We start from the raw sequence: 24,488 nt of genomic DNA on the forward strand, positions 1-24,488 counted from the left end.
CCCAGGTAGCTGGGACTACAGGCATGCACCACTATGCCCGGCTAATTTTGTATTTTGAGTAGAGGTGGGGTTTCACCACGTTGACCAGGCTAGTCTCGAACTCCTGACCTCAGGTAATCAGTCTGCCTCAGTCTCTCAAAGTGCTGGGATTACAGGCGTGAGCCACCACACCTGGCCTAAAATGCTAATTCTTAAGCTTTAAAATAAAAATCAACATTGAGATTTTTTTTTTTTTTTTTTTTTTTTTGAGATGAAGTCTCACTCTGTCACCTAGGCTGGAGTGCAGTGGTGCAACCTTGGCTCACTGCAACCTCTACCTCCGCCTCCCGGGTTAAAGCAATTCTCCTGCCTCAGCCTCTTGTGTAGCTGGGATTATAGGTGTATGCACCACTCCTGGCTTCTTTTTAAAGCATGGTTATAGAAATAGTTTATAGACCTACAAAGCTCAATTTTCAAGAGGACTACAGATTTTTGGAACTGGAAAGTATCTGAGAAATTAGCTGGCCTGTCCCTTGCTCAGATTAAAAGGAAAGGGAAAAAAAAAAAACCTAACGCTGAGAGGCTTTAAGCGACTCTCTCAAGGTCACCCAACTTCAAACACTGGTTTACTATCCTTTATACTGTATCACACTGCTCCTACAGCAGTAGGAGCTCCTATTACTTATTCTAAAAGGCAAGATGCTTCTATTTATCAGGGAATCTTCTTCTGATTAGTAAGTACCATATCTTATGAAACATTATGATCTTGCTAATGCCAGGATTTTAAAGGCCAGATGAATACATTCATTCAACAAATATTTATTGATCACCAAGTAGATGCTAGGCACTGTGAGAGCACTGGGGATACAGTAGTTAAGAAGACAAACACTGGGAATAATAATACTAAAATGATAATAACAGCAACTACATTGAAGTAAGCACCTCCTATAGGCAAAATACTATATTAAGTAGCCTACATGTACTTACTTTTGTGTGTGTGTGTGTGTGTGTGTGTGTGTGTGTGAGAGAGAGAGAGAGAGACAGAGTCTCACTATGTTGCTTCAGGCTACAGTACAGTGGTGCCATCTCGGCTCACTGCAACCTCCGCCTCCTGGGTTCAAGTGATTCTGCTGTCTCAGCCTCCTGAGTAGCTGGGACTACAAGCACACACCACCACGCCGAGCTAATTTTTGTATTTTTAGTAGACACAGGGTTTCAACATGTTGTCCAGGCTGGTCTTGAACGCCTGGCCTCACACAATCCACTTGCCTCAGCCTCCCAAAAGTGCTGGGATTACAGGAGTGAGCCACAGGGCTCGGCCCACTTGCTGTAATTCTTAAAACAACACTACAAGGAAGGGTTTAGAGTGAGTAGATTGGTAAGTGTCACAGTCCAAAGCAGCTAGTTCAAGCACCAAAATGTAAGTTCTAGCCACCACACGTTACAGGCCACTTCCCTATTCCTAAATGAATGATTTCCTGATATAATTTTAAATATATATAAAAGCACAAAGGAAATGAAAATATGCAATATTTTTAACAAATCCGTACAGAGACGACTTTTAGAAAGTGGCATAATTCTGGTTAGCATATCTAAAAGAGTAAAGCATTTTTATAAAGGAGATAAGACAACAAGGTTAAGAAGTTGGTGTATAAACAGTCTAAAACTTAGGGTTCTTTATTCAGACATGAGGAAGGCTGAAAGCATATATAAACAAAGTCTATAAAGTCATTAAAGTTGCGATAGAAAATATATGTGCAAAATCTTAGAAGCCTGAAGACTGAAACTAACAGTTGCTTAGGATGGAAGACAAACCAAAACAAAAACATACTACAGCACAGTATATAGTAAAATTATGAAACATTTCTTCAAAAAGTGAGCAGACTGAAGGCACATACAATATGTGATATCCATTTACCTGAATATGAATTTTCTAAGCTATAATACTATAATTCTGGTACAGCCAAGAAGCAAAGTATAACAAAAATAAGCTTTGCAAAGAAAATGTCATAAAATCTATTTAATAAAGCTGAAGCATTTTATTCACTTGTAAGTTTCTCAGGCTCTTACAAAGAAACCTACTAAAAGATCAAAGTTTCCTGTTTTACTGACTTCTAAGCATTGATTACTCTCTGAAACTATCTTGAATTTATTTTCCTGCTTTTGTCTGTCGTTTAAGTCCACAAGAGAAACCATTTAACCTAGGCATCTGAAACAGTACCAAGCCCACAGTGCTGCTTCAGGAATATTCACTGAATTAATTAACAAACGAAATCCAGAGAATAGCACACTGGCAGCATAAAGAAATGGTAGCCAAACCTAGCAATTTCATAGGATGAATATGCTTATCTTCCTATATTATCAGTTTACTCAATGTTAAGTCATTTTAAATAGCCTATTAAAACAAATATATACCAGGTAATAGAATGTAAAATTCAAATTAATGTTTAATATATGAGATTTCAAATATATTTTGTCATTGCGGGTGGCTATTTCATATTTCCAGACCCTAAGGATACATTTTTATTGTCTTCCGCTATCAGAGCTACTTCATGAAAAACAAGAAAAGTGCCTAGAAGCTTACCCTGTAGCCAGCTCTCCAAATAGACTATATGCTCTTTGAGGAGAATTTTATTTATTTACTTATTTATTTATTTATTTATTGAGATGGAGTCTCACTCTGTCACCCATGCTGGAGTGCAGTGGCATGATCTCAGCTCACCACAACCTCTGCGTCCCGGGTTCAAGAGATTCTCCTGCCTCAGCCTCCTGAGTAGCTGGGATTATAAGCACGCACCACCACACCTGGCTGGTTTTTGTATTTTTAGTAAAGATGGGGTTTCACCATGTTTGCCAGGCTGGTCTCGAACTCCTGACCTCATGATCCACCCACCTCGGCCTCCCAAAGTGCTGACTGCTGGCATGAGCTACCGCGCCCAGCCTTAGTATAGACTTATACTATCCCTGGCACCTAACATGGTACTTATATGTCAAGAGCATCTCTATAAAAAGAGGATGTTTAGACTTCCATTTTCAGCCAAGATGTAGCAATGGACACCAGATTTACCTTCTAATCTGAAACAATCAAAAAAAGACAAAACATCTGAAATAGTTTTCAGGACATGGAAAATGAAAGACAGTCATCTCTGAGAAAACAGAAACAATTTGGACAAGCCCTACAATTTCCCAAACTCACTGACTTAGAGCTTCCAGGCCACAGTGAATGGATGGAGAAACCAGGCAAAGCCTAGGGACTCCCTAAGTTAAAAAGACAGAAGTGAAAGAATAGGAAGATCGGGGCAGCTAGAAGTCACAGAGCACAGTACCAGAGGAGAGTGCTGAAAAGAGAACGAACTCCAGGATCTGCAGATAGTCCTTACTGAATATTAAGGTGAGTACTGAGCAAGTAAAGAAACTATTAGAGGCAGATAAGATCCTATGTAAGGCAAGGCATGGTGGCTCATGCCTATAATCTCAGCACTTTGGGAGGCTGAGGTGGGAAGACTGCTTGAGCCTAGGAGTTCAAGACCAGCCTGGGCAACATAGTAAGACCCCATCTCTACAAAAAATAAAAAACACAAAATACAAAAAATCCAGCATAGTGCCTCTTTCCACCAGCAAGACTAGAAAATGCTATAATTCAGAGTACCCAAGAGGGTCTTACTTCACGAGGACACTATTCTGGATCCTCAAGAAGTGAAAACCAGAATTACCATATTTCTAGGTATATACACAAAAGAACTGAAAACAAGTACTCAAACAAATACATGCACATCCATGTTAACAGCAACATCTGCTAATGGAAACAGCCTAAATGCCCATCAATGGATGAATAAATAAACAAATTGTGAGATATACATACAATGGAATATTAACCCATAAAAATGAAGTACTGATACATGCTACAATGTAGACAAACTTGCAAAAAACTATGCTAAGTGAAAGAAGCTAGACACAAAAGGTCATATATTATATGATCCATTTATATGAAATATCCAGAATCAATAAATCCATAAAGATAGAACACAGATTGTGGTTGCCTGGGGCTACAGGGAAGGAATAATGGGGAGAAATTGCTTGATGGGTAAGGGTGTGATTCCTTTGTGGAGTGATGAAAATGTTTTGAAACTAGATAGAGGTGGGAGCTGCACAATACTGTGAATATACTAAACATCACTGAATTGCTTACTTTTAAATGGCTATGTTATATGAATGTTACCTTACTAATCATTATTTTCAAAAACAAGAAGGCAGGCCGGGCACGGTGGCTCACACCTGTAATCCCAGCACTTTGGGAGGCTGAGACAGGAGAATCACTTGAACCTGGGAGGCAGAGGTTGCAGTGAGTCAAAATTGAGCCACTTCACTGCAGCCTGGGTGACAGAGTGAGACAATCAATCAATCAATCAGTCAATCAATAAGGCAAAAAATGAGGCCGGGTGTGGTGGCTCCCGCCGTAATCCCAGCACTTTGGGAGAACAGGGCAAATGGATCACTTGAAGCCAGGAGTTCGAGACCAGCCTGACCAACGTGGCATAACCCCGTCTCTACCAAAAACACAAAAATTAGCCAGGCATGGTAGCGTACACTTGTAGTCCCAGCTATGCAGGAGGCTGAGGCAAAAGAATCTCCCGAATCCAGGAGGTGGAAGTTACAGTGAGCTGAGACTGAGTCACTGCATTCCAGCCTGGTAGACAGAGTAAGACTCTGTTTCAAAAAAGAAAGGAAAGAAAAGAAAAAAGAAAAGAAAAGAAAAGAAAAGAGAAAAGAAAAGAAAAGGAAAAGGAAAAGAAAAAAGAAAAGCAAAAATAAGGCAAAAAATGAGAAAAAAATGTAAATTAAAAATCTGATGGAAAAAACAGCAAAATGAAAGATGAACCTAGCCATACTGATGATCACAAGAAATGTAAATGGGTCAAAATCCCTAATTAAAAGGCAGAGATTGTCAGATTGAATAAAAAAGCAAGACCCAACACTGCCTATAAGAAATGAACTTTAAATAAAAGGTACAAATCAGCTAAAAAAGTTTAAGGATGGAAAAATATATACCATGTTAACATCAATCAAAAGAAATGGAATGACTATGAATATTAGGCAAAGTACATTTCAGAGAAAAATACAGGTCAATTTTATAATGATAAAGAGGTCAATCACAAAAATCCTGAAAATTTATATACCTAATTATAGAACACCAAAATACATACAGCATAAGCTGCATGAATAAATACACAAACCCACAATTATAGTCAATCCATGGAAATGCATTTAAGGAACTGAGAAACTGCCAAAAGTGGAAGTACTATTATTTTATGATCTCACACTACTGTAGAATAGATTCTGTTCTGCTACATCCTTGTCAACACTGAGTAGTCTTTTAAAGAGTTTAAGTATGTGTCCCCTCTAAATCTCATGTTGAAATGTAATCCCCAGTGTTGGAGATGGGGCCTGGTGGAAGGTGATTGGATCATGGGGGCAGATACTTCATGGCTTTGTGCTGAGTTCTCTGGAGATGTTTTTTTAAAAGAGTGTGGCACCTCCCCCAACCCCCTTGCTCCTGCCCTGCCATATGAGATGCCCGCTCCCTTTCATCTTCCACCGTGATTATAAGCTGAGTCCTCCCCACAAGCTGAGCAGATGGCAGTGCCATGTTTCTTGTACAGCCTGCAGAACCGTGAGCCAATTAAACCTCTTCATTATAAATTGTACAGTCTCAGGTATTTCCTTATAGCAATGGAAGAACAGACTAACATAGTCTTTTTAATTTCAGTCCTTCTAATAAGTATGTAATGTTATCATTATGGTTTTAATCTGCATTTTTCCTAATGATTAGTGATGTTGAGCATCTGAAAAGATGCTAATTTTTCATTTATATATCTTTTTTGGTGAGGTGTCTGTTCTAAATTTTTGCTCAATGTTTCCTGAATTGTTTTCTTATTGTTGAGTTTTGAGAATTCTTTATATATTCTGGATAAAAATATCTGCTTTGCAAAGATTTCTCCCAGTCAGTAGTAGTTGGTCTTTAAATCCTCCAATAGTTTTCAAAAATAGAAATTTTTAATTTTTATGGAGTCCAATTTGTCTGGTGTTCTTTTACAGATTGTGCCATTAATGTTATACCTAGTAATTCTTCCTAAGCCTAGGTCACAAGAATTTTTCTCCTACGTTTTCTTCTAGAGTTCTATAGGTTTAGGTTTTACATTTTGAGTTAAACTTTCTATTAAAATACGGTTTAATGTATAGATTGAAGGATTTTTAAAAAATGTATAGGTATTTAATTTTACCAATTTTATCTCTTAAAAGACTGTTCTTTCTTTACTGAATTGCCTTTCTACCTTTGGGGGAAATCAGTTCATAAAGGGGTCTATTTTTTGGCTCTGTCTCTTCTGTTTATCTGTTTGTCTATCTTGATGCGAGTACCACACTACTTTGAGTATTGTAGCTTTATAATTTTTTTTTTTCCTGAGACGGAGTCTCGCTCTGTCACCCAGGCTGGAGTGCTGTGGCCGGATCTCAGCTCACTGCAAGCTCCGCCTCCCAGGTTCACACCATTCTCCTGCCTCAGCCTCCCAGTAGCTGGGACTACAGGCGCCGCCACCTCGCCCGGCTAGTTTTTTGTAGTTTTTAGTAAAGACGGGGTTTCACCATGTTAGCCAGGATGGTCTCGATCTCCTGACCTCGTGATCCGCCCGTCTCAGCCTCCCAAAGTGCTGGGATTACAGGCTTGAGCCACCATGCCCGGCCTGTAGCTTTATAATTATGTCTTGAAATTGGGTAGTGTTGGTTCTCCAACTTTGTATTCCCTTTTCAGAGTTGTTTTGCTTTTGTAGGTTGTCTGCATTCCATATGAATTTTAGATCAGCCTGTCAATTTCTACAAAAAAAAAGTCCTGTTGGGAATTTACTTTGGATTGCACTGAATCTATCGATCAGTCTGGAGAAACTGGCCACTTAAAAGTATTTCCTCACCAGACGCGGTGGCTCATGCCTGTAATCCCAACACTTTGGGAGGCTGAGGCGGACGGATCACCTCAGGTCGGGAGTTCGAGATCAACCTGACCAACACTGAGAAACCCTGTCTCTACTAGAAACATAAAATCAGCCAGGCATGGTGGCGCATGCCTGTAATCTTAGCTACTCGGAGGCTAAGGCGGGAGAATCGCTGGAACCTGGGAGGCAGAGGTCGTGGTGAGCCAAGATTGTACCAATCCAGTCCAGCTTGGGCAACAAGAGCGAAACTCCGTCTCAAAACAAACAAAAAATTTCCTCTTCTGACACATGAACCAATATTTTCCCCCATTTACTTAAGTCTTTCAAGTTTTTTTCTAAGTGATATTTTGTAGATTTTAGTGTATGTGTCTTATATATGTTTTTCAGCTTTCTCTATAAGTACTTAGTATTTTTATGCTATTTTAAAATTGTATTTTTTCATTTTAATTTTTTATTTTTTGTTGCTAGGGTATAGCTTTGCTAAACTCACCTGTTAGTTCTAGGCGTTTCTTTAAAGATTCTATTGAATTTTCTTGATAGACAAACATGTCATCTGCCCATCAAGACAGTATTATTACTATACTTGTTGCTTTTTCTTGCCTTACTGTCCTGGCTAGAATCTCCAGAACAACATAATTAGTAGTAGTGAGAACATCCTCTTGGTTCGTTCTTGATTTTGAAAGAAATGCATTCAGACTTTCATTATTAAGTGTCATGTTAATTGTACAGTTTCTGTAGATGTCCTTTATCAGCTTGAGGAAATTTTATTCTATTAGGTTGTGAGACTGTTAATCAAGTATAGATGCTGGATTTTATCAAATGCCTTTTCTGCCACTTTAGAGATTGTTGTGTGGTTTTTCTTTTTAGTTTAGAAATATGTTGAGTTACATTCATTGCATTTTTGGTTGTTACACCAACCTTACTTACCTTCCTGGGAAGGACAATGTACATGGCCATGTGTGTTTTTCTTTTCATGTTTTTGTTGGACTTGATAGGCTAAAAGTCTGTTTAGAAATTTTATATCTATGTTATGAGGAACATTTTTCTGTCTTTTCTTTTATAATATCTCTGTCTGGTTTTGGCCTCAGAGTAATGATGGCCTCATAAAGTGAGCTGGGAAGGGTTCTTTTCTCTTGATTTTCTAGAAGAGTTTGTGTAGAATAGGCATTATTTCTTCCTTAAATTTTGTAAGAATATACCAGTAAAGGTATCTGGGCCTGGAATTTTCTTTGCTGGAAGTTTTTAAATTACAAATTCAATTTACTTAATTGATATGGGACCTTTCAAGTCATCCATTTTATCTTGGTTAAGCTTTATAGTTTCTCTTTTTCAAGGAATTTGTCCACTTTAAGGTGCTGAATTATAGGCATACAGTTTATAGTATTCATTAATCATTCTTTTACTATCTTTAAAACCTCTTAGTCTCGTCACCTGTTTCATTCCTGAAATTGTTAATTTATCTCTTCTTTCTCTTTTCCCCACTCTGGTTAGAGATTTATTAATTTTTTTGTTCTTCTCAAAGATCAGTTTTTGGTTTCACTGATTGTTTCTATTGATTTTATGTTTTATATTTCATAGGTTTCAGTCTGACCATTATTATTTTTTTTCCCCTCTCCTTACTTTGGATTTAATTTCCTCTTGTTTTTCTGATTTCTTAGGTGAAAACAGAGGTCATGGATTTGAGGCTTTCTTTTCTAGTGCAGACTTTCAGTGATATAAATTTCCTTCCTTGAACACTGCAGTAGGAGTATCACAGAAATTTTGACATTTTGTGTTTTAATCTTCATTTAATTCATTCTGCTTTTAAATGTCCCTTTTGATTTCTTTGACCAATGAGTTATTCAGAAGCATTTTATTTAGCTTTCAAATATTTGGGGATTTTCTAGTGATTTTTCATTTACTGATTTTTAATTTACTTTTACTGTGGTCAGATAACCTACTTTGTATGTTTTGAATCCCTTGAAATTTACTAAGACTTGTTTAATTACTTTGAATAAGAACTATCTCAATGATCTGTAGGTACTTGAAAAGAATGTGTATTTACCTATTGTTGGTTAGAGTGTTTTATAAATGTCAATTCGGTTAAGTTGGCTGATATTTGTAGGGATTTTCTGTCTACTAGTTCTATCAGTTATCAAGACAGTGGTACTAAAATCTCTCGTTAGGCTGTTCTTGCATTGCTATAAAGAAATATCTGAGACTAGGTAATTTATAACGAAGAGGTTTAATTGGCTCACAGTTCTGCAGGCTATGCAAGCAGCATGGCACTGGCATCTGCTCAGCTTCTGGGGAGGACTCAGGGAGCTTATAATCATGGTGGAAGATGAAAGGCAGCAGACATCTCATATGGCAGAGCAGGAGTAAGGGGGTTGCGGGAGGTGCCACGCTCTTTTAAAAAACCAGATCTTCAGAGAACTCAGCACAAAGCCATGAAGTATTGCCACCATGATCCAATCACCTTCCACAAGGCCCCACCTCCAACACTGGGGATTGTATTTCAACATGAGATTTAGAGGGGACATATACCTAAACTCTTTAGAGACTGTACTCAGTGTTGACAAGGATGTAGCAGAACAGAATCTATCCTACAATAACATAATAGTACCTCCACTTTTGGCAGTTTCTCAGTTCCTTAAATGCATTTCCATGATTGTCCCACCACCACGACAAAAAAAAAAGAAAAAAAAGAAAGTTAAACATACACATGACATATGACCAAGGCATTCCACTCAGTAATTTTTACTCAAGTGAAAAAAAAAAAGTGTCCATAAAAACACCTGAACAAGAATATTCACAGCAGTTTTATTTATATAGACCAAAATGTCTATCAACAGGTAAATAAACAAATATGGCATATCCATATAATAAACATTATTCAGCAATAAAAGGGAATGAACTACCGATGCAACAACATGGTTGAATCTCAAAATCACAGTAAGTAAAAGATAAAAAGGGGCCGGCCAAGCATGGGGGCTCATGCCTATAATCCCAGCACTTTGGGAGGCTGAGGTGGGTGGATTGCTTGAGTTCAGGAGTTTGACAGAAGAAACCCCGTCTCTACCAAAAATACAAAAATTAGCCAGGCGTGGTGATGTGCACCTGTGGCCCCAGCTACTTGGGAGGCTGGGGTGGGGAGGATGAGTGGAGCCTGGGAAGTCTGGGAAGGCTGTAGTGAGCCATGATCACGCCACTGAACTCCAGCCTCAGTGACAGAATGAGACCCTATCTCAAAATTAAATAAATAAAAAATAAAACAAGAAGACAAAAAAGAATACATATTGTATGATTTCATTTAGATAAAATTCTAGAAAATGCAAACTAATCTATAGTGCCAGAAAGCAGATCAGCACTTGCACAGGGAAGTTTTTGGAAATGATGAATATGTTCACTATCTTGATGCACACAAGTGTATACATGTGACAAAATTCATCAAATAATATACATTAAACATGTGCAGTTTATTGTATGTCACTTGCACTTCAATAAAGCTAGTAAAATATAAACAGAAGTTTTGAACATGCCATTACCAAAATACACTGTATTCAAGGCCATAAAATAAAACTTAACACATTTAAGAGAACTGAAATCACACAAAGTAAATACTTTAACAGTAATAAAATTAAATTGGAAATCAGTAACAGAAAAGTTTCTGGTAAATCTCCAAATATTTGGAGGTTAAACAAACTTCTTGATAATCCACCAGTCGGACAGAAAATCACAAAAACTTTGAACAAATGAAAACAAAAATACTATATAAAAATGTGTAGGATATAGTCAAAACAGTGCTTTAGAGGGAAAGAGCATTAAATGCTCATATAAGAAAAAAAGAAACGACAAATCAATGACTTCTACCTTAAGAAACTAAAAAACAAGAGTAAATTATATCCAAATCAAGAAGAAATAATAAAAACAAAAAATCAATGGAAGTGAAAACAGAAAAACAGAGAAAATCAAGAATAAAGCAAGGAGTTTGCTCTCATCACTCCTATTCAGCATTTTATTAGAAGTCCTACACTGTGAAAAGGGGAAGGAAAAGAAAAAGTACACAGATTGGGAATAAAACTGTCATTATTTTCCGACAACATAGTTATCTCTGTAGAAAATCCCAAGGAATCCACAAAAAAGTTCCTGGAATTTAATAAGTGAGTTTGGCAAGATTGAAGGACATGATGTTAATATACAAAAATCAATTGTATTTTATGTACTAGTAGTGAACAATTGGAAATCAAAATTAAAAAAACAATTACCATTTACAACAGCAACAAACCCAAAGAAATACTTATGTATAAAGCTAATAAAACATGAGCATAATCTATATGCTACGCAAAAAGCTACAAAGCTCTAACAAAAAAAAAGGTCAAAGACCTAAATACATGGAGACTACGTCATATTCTTGGTTTGGAAGACTTAATATTGTTAGGATGTCAATTCTCTCCAATTCATCTGTAAATTGAATGTAATTCCAATCAAATACCAGTGTTTCTTATAGATATTTGACAAGCTAATTCTAAAATTTATACAGAAAGGTAAAGAAATCACAATAGCCAAAACAATCTTGAAAAATAAGAAAAAATTTGAAAGGCTCAAACTACCTGATTTCAAGACTTACTGTAAAGCTACAGTAGGCTGGGCGCAGTGGCTCATATCTGTAATTCCAGCACTTTGGGAGGCCGAGATGAGAGAGAACTGCTTGAGCCCAGGAGTTCGAGACCAACCTGGGGAACACAGCAAGACCCTGTCTCCTTCTTATTTAAAACAGAAAAAAAAAAAAAAAGCTGCAGTAAACTAGATATTGTGATATTTAATCAAGATAGACATATAGATCAATAGAGCAGAATAGAGTATGGAAAGAGACCTACACAGGTATCGTTGACTGATTTTTGACAACGTACAATGGCAATTCAAGGGAGAAAGAATAGTCTTTTCAACAAATGGTACTGGAAAACCTAGAAAGTCACATGCAAAAAAAAAAAAAAAAACCAGAAAACTTTGACCCATACCTCACACTCATATTAAAACCTGAGTTAAAATGGGTCACACACCTAAAAGCAAAGTAAAGAGATCATGGGAGAAAATTTTCATGACCTTGCTTTAGGCAAATTCTTAGATACAGCACTAAAAGTACAATCTGTATTTTTTTAAAAAGTGATGAATTCGTCAAAAGCAACAACTTTTGTTCTGCCAAAGACATTGTTGGAGAATGAAAAGACAGCTACAGACTGCAAATATATATTTGCACATATCTGCCAGGGCATTTATTTTCAGAATTATATGAAGAACTCTCAAAACTCAACAAGAAGTAACTATTTTAATTGGGCAAAATATTTCAATGAGCACTTTAACGAAGGTGTACAAACAGCAAATAAGCACATGAAAAGGTGCTCAACATCATTACTCATGATGTGAGTAATGCAAATTAATGGTAATGCAAATTAAAACCACAATGAGATGCTACTATATATCTATTAGAATGACTATAATTTCTAAAACTAACCATGTCAAGTCCTGCAAGGATGCTAAGCAATTGGATCTCTCATGCATTGTTGGCTGGAATGCAAAATGGTTCACCCACTTTGGAAAACAGTTCGGAAATTTTTTATAAAATTAAACATTCACTTAGCATATAACCCAGCAATCCCCTTCCTAAAAATGAAAACTTGTGTTCACACAAAAACATGCATGTGAATGTTTATGGCAAGCTTTATTCAAAAACTGGAAACAACTCAATGTCTTCAAGTGATGAATGGATAAACAAACTGTGATACATCCATACAATGGAATACTACTCAACAATAAAAAAGAATAAACTATTAATACATAAAAGAAAATAGATGAATCTCAAATGCACTAAGCTACATGAAAGAAGCCAGACTCAAAAAGTTATATATACTATTTTATTCCATTTATATAATATTCTAGAAAAGACAAAATTGTAGGGATAGACAACAGATCACTGGTTGCCGGGTTTAAGAGTTGACAAGGGTTCAACTACAGAGGGACAGCACAAGTAAGTTTTTAACGGAAAACTGTTATGTATCTTCATTCTGGTGGTGGTTACAAAACTCTATGCATTTATCGAAAATCATAGAACTGTATACAAAAATTTTACTGTATATTAAAAAACAATTTTCAAAAATAGGCAAAGGTAGTTAAGAAAAAAGGCAATTTGGCAGCTCTAAAAAATAATCAAAATAATAGAATAGGCCGGGCGCAGTGGCTCACGCCTGTAATCCCAGCACTTTGGGAGGCCAGGGCAGGCAGATCACCAGAGGTCAGGAGCTCGAGATCGGCCTGGCCAAAATGGTGAAACCTCGTCTCTACTAAAAATACAAAAATTAGCCAGGCACAGTGGCTCATGCCTGAATCCCAGCACTTTGGAAGGCCGAGGCGGGCAGATCACCTGAGGTCAGGAGTTCAAGACCAGCCTGGCAAACATGGTGAAATCCTGTCTCTACTAAAAATACAAAAATTAGCAGGGCATGGTATTGGGAGCCTGTAATTCCAGCTACTCCGGAGGTTGAGGCAGGAGAATCACTTGAACTGGGCAGGTGCAGGTTACGGTGAGCTGAGACCACACCATTGCACTCCAGCCTGGGCAACAAAAGTGAAACTCCGTCTCAAAAAAAAAAAAAAAAAATTAGCTGGGTGTGGCTGCAGGCACCTGTAATCCCAGCTACTCAGGAGGCTGAGGCAGGAGAATTGCTTGAACCTGGGAGGAGGAGGTTGCCGTGAGTGGAGATCATGCCATTTGCACTCCAGCCTGGACAACAAGAGTAAAACTCCCGTCTCAAAAAAAAAAATAACAATAATAATAATAGAACAGAATAAAAACAAGGTCTTAGGAATAATAACAGATCGTAAAAAGAGGGCACTAAGTTGGGGATAGATTTTTTTTTTTTTTTTTTTTGAGACTGAACCTCCAGCTCCCTGGTTCAAACGATTCTCCTGCCTCAGCCTCCCAAGTAGCTGGGATTACAGGCACATGCCACCATGCCCAGCTAATTTTTATATTTTTAGTAGAGATGGGGTTTCACCATGTTGGCCAGTATGGTCTCGATCTCCTGACCTTGTGAGGGGATGGATTTTAAAGGTAAGACAGAACCGCAGTTTTCCAAATCAGTGAATAATATCAAGAAAGTAAAAACACTGAGCTGCGTATCAAGTATGCCTTTGGTCCTGATATGTCTTAGAGTCGGAGACCATTCTAACCATATAAAAGGATTTCACATCACAAGTAAAAAAACAGAAATTCACAGGCTGGCAATTTTTTATCTCATGCCTCTCAATCGAGGATTCTTAACATACAGTACTTAGAATTCTGGGAGTCTGTGAAAGTGAGTGAAATGAAAATGCATCTTTTTAACCACTAACTGAAATGCATTACATTTCCTTAGGTCATTAATGTATGCAACTAACTACAATAGACTAAACAGGACCTGTACCTTCATCACTTAAAGAAATCACAGATTCTTCCTATCATATTATTACCATGGATCTGTTGCTATCTTATTTTGTATGCATTAATAAACATATTTATAAATCACATTGAAGTTTTCTAGTATTTTGATAACTATATTTTATATAATCAGTTTCCTTTCTAATCCCATGTATTTTACCTTATACATTTAGAATACATTAAATGTTTTTAAATATATATAAAGCATCTAAGATAGTATTCATAGGCTTCCCTAAACCATCAAAAGGATTTATGGCAAATAAAACATTAAAAATCCCTGCTCGACTGGATTAAGAAAATGTGGCACATATACACCATGGAATACTATGCAGCCATAAAAAAGGATGAGTTTGCGTCCTTTGTAGGGACACGGATGCAGCTGGAAGCCATCATTCTTAGCAAACTATCACAAGAAGAGAAAACCAAACACCGCATGTTCTCACTCATAGGTGGGAACTGAACAATGAGATCACTTGGACTCGGGAAGGGGAACATCACACACTGGGGCTTATCATGGGGAGGGGGGAGGGGGGAGGGATTGCATTGGGGAGTTATACCTGATATAAATGATGAATTGATGGGTGCTGACGAGTTGATGGGTGCAGCACACCAACATGGCACAAGTATACATATGTAACAAACCTGCACGTTATGCACATGTACCCTAGAACTTAAAGTATAATAAAAAAAAAAAAAAAAAAAGAAATTGCTAGTAAATCAAGACACATGTAAAAAAAAAAAAAAAAAAAAATCCCTGCTCTAGAGGGGAACATCACACACCAGGGCCTGTCGGGGGTTGAGAGGTAGGGAAGGGATAGCATTAGGAGAAATACCTAATGTAGATGATGGGCTGATGCGTGCAGAAAACCACCATGGCAGATGTATTCCTATGTAACAAACCTGCATGTTCTGCACATGTACCCCAGAACTTAAAGTATAATTAAAAAAAAAAGGAAAAAAATCCAAATTATTTTGCCCCCATCTTACAAAGCACCTCTTTCTCCAGGGCCTGTAACATCCTTCACACACATGAAGTGTCACTCTTACCACGGTTATATAACAGTTTACACCCAAGACACAGATATGTATGCTTTTTTAAAAAGCAAGTCATGTTTGTTTATGCTCCCTGGATAGTAGTCCACATAAAATTAAATGTATCAAATAAATATTCCATCTAGTAATATAAAATACAAAGAGAAACCTTAGACTGAACACTACAATGCTAAATGAAATGTACTTTCAGAAACTACGGATGAAATTAGCTTAAAAAAGTCAATCTTACATCTCACATAAGGAATTTAATGAAGGCATTTCAAAAAGGATCTCAAGTTGATAAGAATGCAAAGTTTAACTCATTTACCTTTATTTTCTAAATACACTGTACAAACACTGCAGTATCTTATGCTACTCATTTAAAGGTTTAAAAAAAGGGTATCAAAACAAAACCAAGCACAAACAAAAAAGTCAGATCTCAAGGGTATCTACAGTATTAAAACTCTTATGATTTTTTGGGTTACCTGATAGCAATTACCAACCAAGTGAGACATAGCAGGCACTGAAACAATGGAAATGCCCACATAGCGGAAGGGAGTGAGGGGATCCAAACTACAAGAGCAACAAAATCAACTGTGGATCCAGAGACAAAAAAATGTTCTGTGGTGTAAAGGCAATCTGGTGAGAACGACGAACAAAAATAATCATTTTTAGAAAAAAGGAATATTAGAAATATTGAAGTAAATATCACAAAAGTCATTCTATTACAAAGGCATTAACTCCTTCCTATCAATAGAATGTACCAATTTAAAAACTTTTAGTAGGAATATGTCTTCTATTTTGTAACAGAAATCAAGGGACAAAGAGAATTAGCTCATCCATACTTCCTACTCTTATTGGTTATCAAAACGTAGCCACATAAAACTGTTCATTCATTTTCATCTTAACAAAATATCATTTTTGGCTGGGTGCAGTGGCTCACGCCTATAATCCCAGCACTTAGAGACGCCAAGGAGGGCAGACTGCTCGAGCCCAGAAGTTCGCGACCAGCCTGGGCAACATAGTAAAACCCTGTCTCTATTTTTTTTAAATATATGTTTTTTAAAAAATAAAAAAATTTCATTTTTATACATATAAATACCATTTTTAAAAAATTTAACAAAAATATAATGCCTTCAATCTGTAATAATTTGTCATATCTCTACCAACATCTTAAAATTATATTTGTTTGTTTTTTGAGACAGAGTTTCACTATTGTTGCCCACGCTGGAGTGCAACAGCGCGATCTCAGCTCACTGCAACCTCTGCCTCCCAGGTTCAAGCGATTCTCCTGCCTCAATCTCTTGACTAACTGGGATTACAGGCACCTGCCACCACACCTAATTTTTTGTATTTTTAGTAGAGACAGGGTTTTATCATGTTGGCCAGACTGGCCCTGAACTTCTGACCTCAAGCGAATCCACCTGTCTTGGCCTCTCAAAGTGTTGAAATTGCAGGCATGAGCCACTGTGCCTGGCCAGAATTTTTTACTATAAGTAGTCAAAATAATGAGTCTTTAAAATTATTTTTTTTGATTACAGAATCACTTTGTGCTCACTACAGAAAACTTGTAAAATATAAAAAGAAGAAAACAATGTCCCATAATCTTACCAACTAGAAACCACCATCGTAACCATTTTATTTCTTGTATGGGTACTATCTTACTATTAGTAAGAATACTATTAATTAATACTTATTAACCACTTCCTTTGAGCTATTCAGCTAAGAGCTTTCCAAACATTTTCATTATACCTTTACAATAATCCTATTCAAGTAGTAGATGAACATGTGAACATTTTACGGTTTTGTCAAGTAGGGTTGAAAGAGGTTAGGAAATGTGCCTAAGGTCATAGAGATAAATGGTAGACCTGAAGCCAGCATCCTTATCACTATACCACACCACCATCAATGTACAAATAGAGACAATGCTATACACTACTCCTTGCTCCTAAAATTACAAATATAATTTTTAGATGGCTATTTAGTAACAGCACTTGGCTATATAGTAACTTTACTGACTCACTCCTCTCCTGGATTCATATTGTATTCAGGATAGGTGATTCATTCAATATAAAAATAAAAACTAGATAAATGCAAGACTTGCTTGTCCACTTCTAAATTTAAATTATAATATATAATTCAACTTACCCTTTTACTGAGGCAAATAACTGGCCACATACTGCAACCTAACGTGCAGCAGCAACAAAGGCAGCCACAAAGTAGCCAACGTACATTAACGGGAAGGTTCTTCTTAAGACAACTGTTAACTCTGTTGATGCTGGCTTTAAATTCTTCAGGAGCTACCTAAAGAAAAATTTTAAGAAATAATAACAATGCAATATTCATGTCAAAAAACATGACTGATAAGCATACTTTTTTCTAATTTTCTCAGAAAAAAACTGTCATTTTGAGGCATACAAATAGTACAAAAATGAGACACTCACTTTTCCAGTTAATGAAGAAGGGAATTCTGATTCAAATTTGTTGCTCAGTCCAAATCTATTTTAAAAAATAAGAAGAATATGTTATTACATGTCATTGTTGCCAAAAATATAGACCATTTAATTTAAAGGTCAAGTCAATAGAAAGCATTTTCACATACGGAGGAAGTTTGAGACATAAAATGGAAGTTTTGAGATAAAACAACTGTAATAGCAATTTATGAAATGTAACAAGCAATTATTTTAGCAGTTAAATGGAAACTTTTGTATAATGATAAGGGGCTGAATGTTAATTAACCAGCAGTATGTAAACAAAAATATAAATGGTTCATTTAATTTGTATCTTAAAAAGTTAACTACAAAGCATATTATTTTAATGGGTGGGATAGCAATTTTTTCCAGCTTTTAATGTTATTGGTGGAAACAAACAATAGCTGTGAATTTTAGCAGGTGTCCTACACAAGCAATAAGATGAGAAGCAAAATGCAGGAAAAAGAGTGGGGAAGGGGAAGAATAAGGAAAAAGGAAGAGAAAAAATAAAAAAGTAGGAACAGACAAAGTGCTACCAAGAACTCTCTTAGGTTCCATTCAATATCTATTTGTCAGTGCATTAGATGGTATGAAAGAAAATGTAGACATGTACTATACCTATATCTATTCCTATTACCTAAAAGATCTTTTCTTGAATCATGGTTAAAATATTCCATGGCTTTAGAATTGATAAAAGATTTAAACTATTTTCAAAGAACGGTAAATATAACAAGAAGATAAAAGACATAATAAAAACAACCTATTTTGCTTTTATCTATCAGAAGTCTACCAGTACTTGCAGAAAAGAGAATTCATTCAAATCACAACTATTGAGCCCATTCCATGCAACACTTCAATACAGGCTTTTATGGCTTTTACAGCTTCCTTTGTTTCCTTAAGAAATCACATATGAGACCAATTTTACTTTTATGTAATTTGAGATAATTTTGAAAGTTCATGTAATACATACTGTAAAGTTTCGAAGGGGGAACTCCAACTTTACCCCTAAATCTAAACGGAATCTTGAAACAGGCTTGTTTTACTCATATCCTACATACATCCATTTCACTATCTCTACATTCCTCCAGTCTATAGTCACAATTCAGTGCAAACCCCTCCAATCTGTTATCCTGCTTTCTCATCATCATCAAATTCAGGTTTATCTTTCCTGAGAGACCTTTTCCATTCCAAACTCCTTTAACACTTTCCTCTGAAACCCTCAATCTGTTGATCTGCAGCTATTAGGATAACTCCTTACATCTTATCTTAAAAAACAAAACAAACCTTAAATACATACAGTCATGTGCCATATTAACAATGTTTCAGTCAGGACATACTTGAAGGTGGTCCCACAAGATTTTAATACCGTGTTTTTACTGTACCTTCTCTATGTTTAGATACACAAAACTTACCACTGTGTTATAACTGCCTACAATACACAGTACAGTAACATACTGTACAGGTTTGTAGCATAAGGGCTACGGGCTATATACCATATAGCCTAGATGTGTAGTAGGCTACACCATTTAAGTTTGTACACACACACTCTGTGATGTTTGCACAATGATGAAATTGCCTACCAACTCATTTATCAGAATAGTCCCCATAATTAAGCACCACACACCTGTATGTATCTTTACTTTAACCACAAACCCTGTTGAAATGCCACTCTTTCCTTAGAAATCCTCAACTACAGTTCACTCCTGACCTTATCTATTCTAAATAACTTTACCTCCTGCACCTCCATCTAATTCAGCAACCTACTCACTGTGATATATTCTGCATATTGTTATCACTTGGGACTGTATCACCTCTGAAATTCTGAACTGTAAAATTCTCCTCTTACCACTGCCATCAATCATTTCACTTCTCCCATCCTTACTAAATTTGTTTTTTGGCCTCTGGTTGTAATTTACTGCTTCCTACCCCTCCATAGCTCCCTATGACTCCATTTCCTTCCTTATTTGCCAGAACTACAGTCAATCATTTTGAATATACTCCAACAAACACCCTTAATCATCTCTACAGTGTCCCTTGCCAACCCAGGTTCAATTAAATTGTTTACTTTCTTCACATTGCCTGGAGCTACTGGAGAAAATTCACATTTATAAATGTATCACCATTAATAAATATAAATATATATATAAAAAAACACATATCTTATTTCTAACCTCAGTGAGTATTATTTTAATTAACAATATTTATTCATCCCCAATAAGTTCCCTTTTCCATACTCCGTAGTTGTGGCACCTGTCTTTAGGTACTCCACTTTATCCTCACAACATTTTTTTGCAAATAACCACAGTTGTCAACTCTGAGAGAAAAAAATGTCATTGAATATAAACTGCTTTACCTTCCCTCCCTTTTATTTTTGGACTTACTTTTATATCTTCAGTAATTTTACCATCTCTCAATGGAGGAAAACTTCCAAAAACTAACCATTTACTTCTGGTTGCATCTCCTCCAGTATCCACTGCCAATCCACTGTATTTCTACCTCGCTTCAGGCTACTTAAACACAGCCTACAAACCTGAATTAGTCTAGCCACCTGAGACTGTGAATCCCTATTACTTCTTCTCTCTCAATGTCTGATGGTATCTATTTCTTTCCTTCCTCAGCTAATGTTTTGAAAGACTCCTTTACATTAACTATCTTTACATTACCTCTCATTCATTATTCAAACTACTACAATCCAGGCTTTCCTACACACTTCTTTACTAATAAGACTGTTCTCATCAGAGTAGTAGAAAATCACTCTTTTCAGCAAGTCTTCTTTCATATAGCATGCTTTCTCCTGGCAAAGAGCTTGAACATCAGAATTTCTTATTTGGCACAGGCCACAGCAAATATCTCCTTTGCTATGTTTTTCATCCCTGCCAAAACCTTCTCTCTTTTTTTTTCCAAATCTAGACCAACCAAAACAATAGTATCAGGTAGAATTTTAGCAAGACCATCCTATTTTATTAAATGGATAAGAAAAGTCACACTTCTTGTTTGATAATATAACTGTAAAATATCACCTCTAATGATTTATTTTTGACATAAACCACTTAATTTTGACAATACCTTAGTTCTGGCTTAAGTTCAGCAGAAGGCAGAGACTGTTAGAATGAAAATGGCATATATGTTTTGTTTTCAACTGACAGCATTATAAATGTACCCACAAGTTTACATAAAAGTTTTTAAATATGCTAAAAATAATTTCCTTTATTCCAAGACAAAGTGCAATTGGCTCAGCACAGTATTAGAAAGGCCAAGTTTCATCCCATAAAATAATAATTTGATGTACTTGAAAGAAGAGCAATGATTCCTGCATTGAGTAGGAAGCCGAACCCCCTTCAGACTCTAATAACCAAACACTCTACTAATCCAAAAAGCTAGAAGCAGCACTTGGATAATTTGTAAAAATATGATTTAACATAGGTGGCATCTTAATTCAGTTATCTACAAGACTAATAAAATTACATTTAAAAAATATTTTATGTTGGCAAGAAGGTCAAGATGGAAAAATATCACACACTATCAATGGAACTATAAATTCTTACAACCATTTCAGATTAATTTGGCACTGAAAATATCTATATCTTTGTCACAGTGTCTTCTCTTTAGAAATGTAATATTACCTAAAAAATGACTTGAATTGTGGATTAAATTTATGCATAAACAAGTTCATTGAATCTTTATTCACAAATATAAAAATGTATCTATAACATTTTAGGAATGGTTAATTATCTCAATATAACAGAATATTAAACAACCATTAAAAATGAAATTTGCAAACCAAAAACATGGAAATATCATTTAACATAAACTTCTTCACCTTCCCTCCCTTTCCTTTTTAGATTTATTTATATATCTTCAGTATTTTTACCGTCTTTCTCAATGGAAGAAAATGTTGAAGAAGAAAATTCAGTATATCATGATCTTAACTGAAAAGAACAAAAATCTCGCAACTTGATAGAATTTTCAGGAGTGCAACCTGGTAGTACATAAAAGGGGTCTTAACAAATATTCCTACCCTGGCTGGGTACGGTGGCCCATGCCTGTAATCCCAGCACCTTGGGAGGCCAAGGGAGGTGGATCACCTGAGGTCAGGAATTCGAGACCAGCCTGGCCAACACGGTGAAACCCCGTCACTCTAAAAATGCAAAAATTAGCCGGATGTGGTAGTGGGCGCCTGTAATCTCCGCTACTTGGGAGGCTGAGGTAGGAGAACTGCTGGAACCCGAAGGCGGAGGTTGCAGTCAGCCGAGATTGCATCATTGCACTCCAGCCCGGGCCGACAACAGTGAGACTGAGTCTCAAAAAAAAAAAAAAAAAAAAAAATTCCTACCCTTTGATCCAGTAATTCTACTTTCAGAAATGTATCAAGAGAAAATAGCTGCAGTGGCACAGATATGTTAATGAATAATCAAGTATTCTGTAGTGTTATTTTACAGAGGGGGTATTAAAGACATTTTGTGTCATTTGTTGTTTTTTTAAATAACAGCTATTTTTTAGCAATGTATAGTTGCTGTTAACTAAATAATTGACGAGTTATTTTATTTTATTTTATTTTTTTGAGACAGGCTCGCTTTGTTGCTCAGGCTGGAGTGCAGTGGTGTGATCTCATCTTGCTGTAACCTCTGCCTCCCAGGTTCAAGCGATTCTCATGCCTCAGCTTCCCGAGTACCTAGGATTACAGGTGCTTGCCACCATGCCGGGCTAATTTTTGTATTTTTAGTAGAGACGGGGTTTCACCATGTTGGCCAGGCTGGTCATGAACACCTGACCTCAAGTGATCCACCCACCTTGGCCTCCCAAAGTATTGGGATTACAGGCATAAGCCACTACACCCAGCAGACAAATATTTTATAACGTACAATACCATCCTAATTTTGTTTTCTTATTTGAATATTTTATTTGGCATTAACTAGGTATTTTAAGATAAGTAAACAGGGAAATTTGGGTTCACTAATCAACAGTTTTCTTGAATGCATTTCAATTTTTTCCATAGTTCAAGTCCATATAATCCTCTGTCCCTGTTACTTCAGTTTTTACTTCTTCTATGTTCCTTGTATCTCCTTATATTAACAATGTCTCCTGGCATTCACTACGGAACTATCATTTTAAATTAAGACATGTTTTGAACTCATAATGAATTTTGCCTTTTAAATGCAGAAATGCAAGAATCTGCTGCTTCAACTTGTTTTGCCCTTAATCAAAAATATATGTTCGATGTTTCTTTTCTTCTGAGTTACAGTGATATTTTTAACAGTGAAATTTTTAAAACAGAAATATCTTATAATTAAATTAATTATAATACAACAATCTGAAAAGACGCTACACAGCTCAAAACCATGTGTACTAGAGAGTGTAGTCTGTTACTCTGCATGCCTAACTAGGAACTCCCTATACTTTGGCTAACTAGATCACAAGTGGACATCTGCTTTAAGAACAGCTAATCCCTGGGCTGGGTAGCAGCACATGGAATGGCAAGGCCAAACAGTCCTGCCTAACTTAGATAACATTAACTAACTCAATCAGCTCTCTCGAGGTATTTGAACATAAGACAAAGAGATGGTAACATGCAGAGCTGACAGAGAGAGGGCTTACAGAGAGGGCTTAAATTGAAGTCAAGATGCAGTAAAGCCATCAATAACTATAAGTCAAAATAAACTGAAGCCAATAGTAAGAAGAAACTGAGATCAGCAGACAAGTAATGATGGGCCAGATCAGGGAGGGTCTTGCAGAACATTAAAAGGACTCTAAAGAAGATGGGGAACCTTTGAGGGGCCTGATACAGAGAAAAGACTTGAACTGACTTATGTTTTAAAAGGATCACTATAGCAGATGTACCAAAATGATTGTATAAGAGGAGACGCAAAAGTGGAAAGGTGGAGACAGGCGGAAGAAAATATATATATATTTTTTGTAATTTAGATGGATTCTTGCTATGTTGCCCAGGGTAGTCTCAAACTCCTGGGCTCAAGTGATCTTTCTGTCTCAGCCTCCCGTGTAGCTGGGATTATAGGAACATGCCAGCATGCCTGACTTAAGAAATATACCAAGTGTAAGGCAGAAGCGATACTGGCAACTCACTCCAGCCATGTAGGTGGCAAAATAGGGCCAGATTTTGAAGACAGAGCCAAAATGTCAAGACAAAATGGATGCAGTGAAAGAGAAAGAGGAAAATCAAGAACATATCAAAAAGTTTTTGAGCTAAACAAAAACTGCCATCAACTGACAATGGAAGGCTGCCATTGAAGTTGATTTAGGGTGTAGATCATGAATTCCATTTTGGATGTTCTGGATTCTGAGACATTCAACCTGTACAAATCCACAGATACAGAGAATTTTTATCTTCCTACAGATATGACAAGACCTATGAGCATATGAACTAGAAATTTCAAACTGAACACATGGGTTATACAGATGGCACATGCAGAGAGAGCTTATTTCCTAATCCTGAACTTTGAGTTCAATGAACTCAAATTTTTAGCTACTTTTGGAGATAAAGTCATAATTATGGAAAAAAATTAACAGGCTTTGATGTATATAAATCATGCTTTACGTTTATCTGGT

At 36.5% G+C, this 24,488-nt stretch overlaps 1 protein-coding gene across 2 annotated transcripts in view; it reads right to left on the bottom strand.

The window, feature by feature from the left end:
- Positions 1-24,488, bottom strand: part of CHIC2 (cysteine-rich hydrophobic domain 2) — a 55,893-nt gene that overhangs the window by 22,551 nt on the left and 8,854 nt on the right. Inside the window, exons 2-3 of one of the 2 annotated variants that reach the window (XM_011958764.1) lie at positions 17,898-17,952; positions 17,602-17,757 (exon numbers count right to left, since the gene is read on the bottom strand). In XM_011958764.1, coding sequence (XP_011814154.1) covers positions 17,602-17,757; positions 17,898-17,952 — 211 coding nt within the window. The remainder of the gene's footprint in view (positions 1-17,601; positions 17,758-17,897; positions 17,953-24,488) is intronic. The other variant, XM_011958765.1, reaches the window with a different exon arrangement.

Source organism: Colobus angolensis, unplaced genomic scaffold (assembly GCF_000951035.1).
Source record: "Colobus angolensis palliatus isolate OR3802 unplaced genomic scaffold, Cang.pa_1.0 Scaffold473, whole genome shotgun sequence".
Lineage (NCBI taxonomy): Eukaryota > Metazoa > Chordata > Mammalia > Primates > Cercopithecidae > Colobus > Colobus angolensis.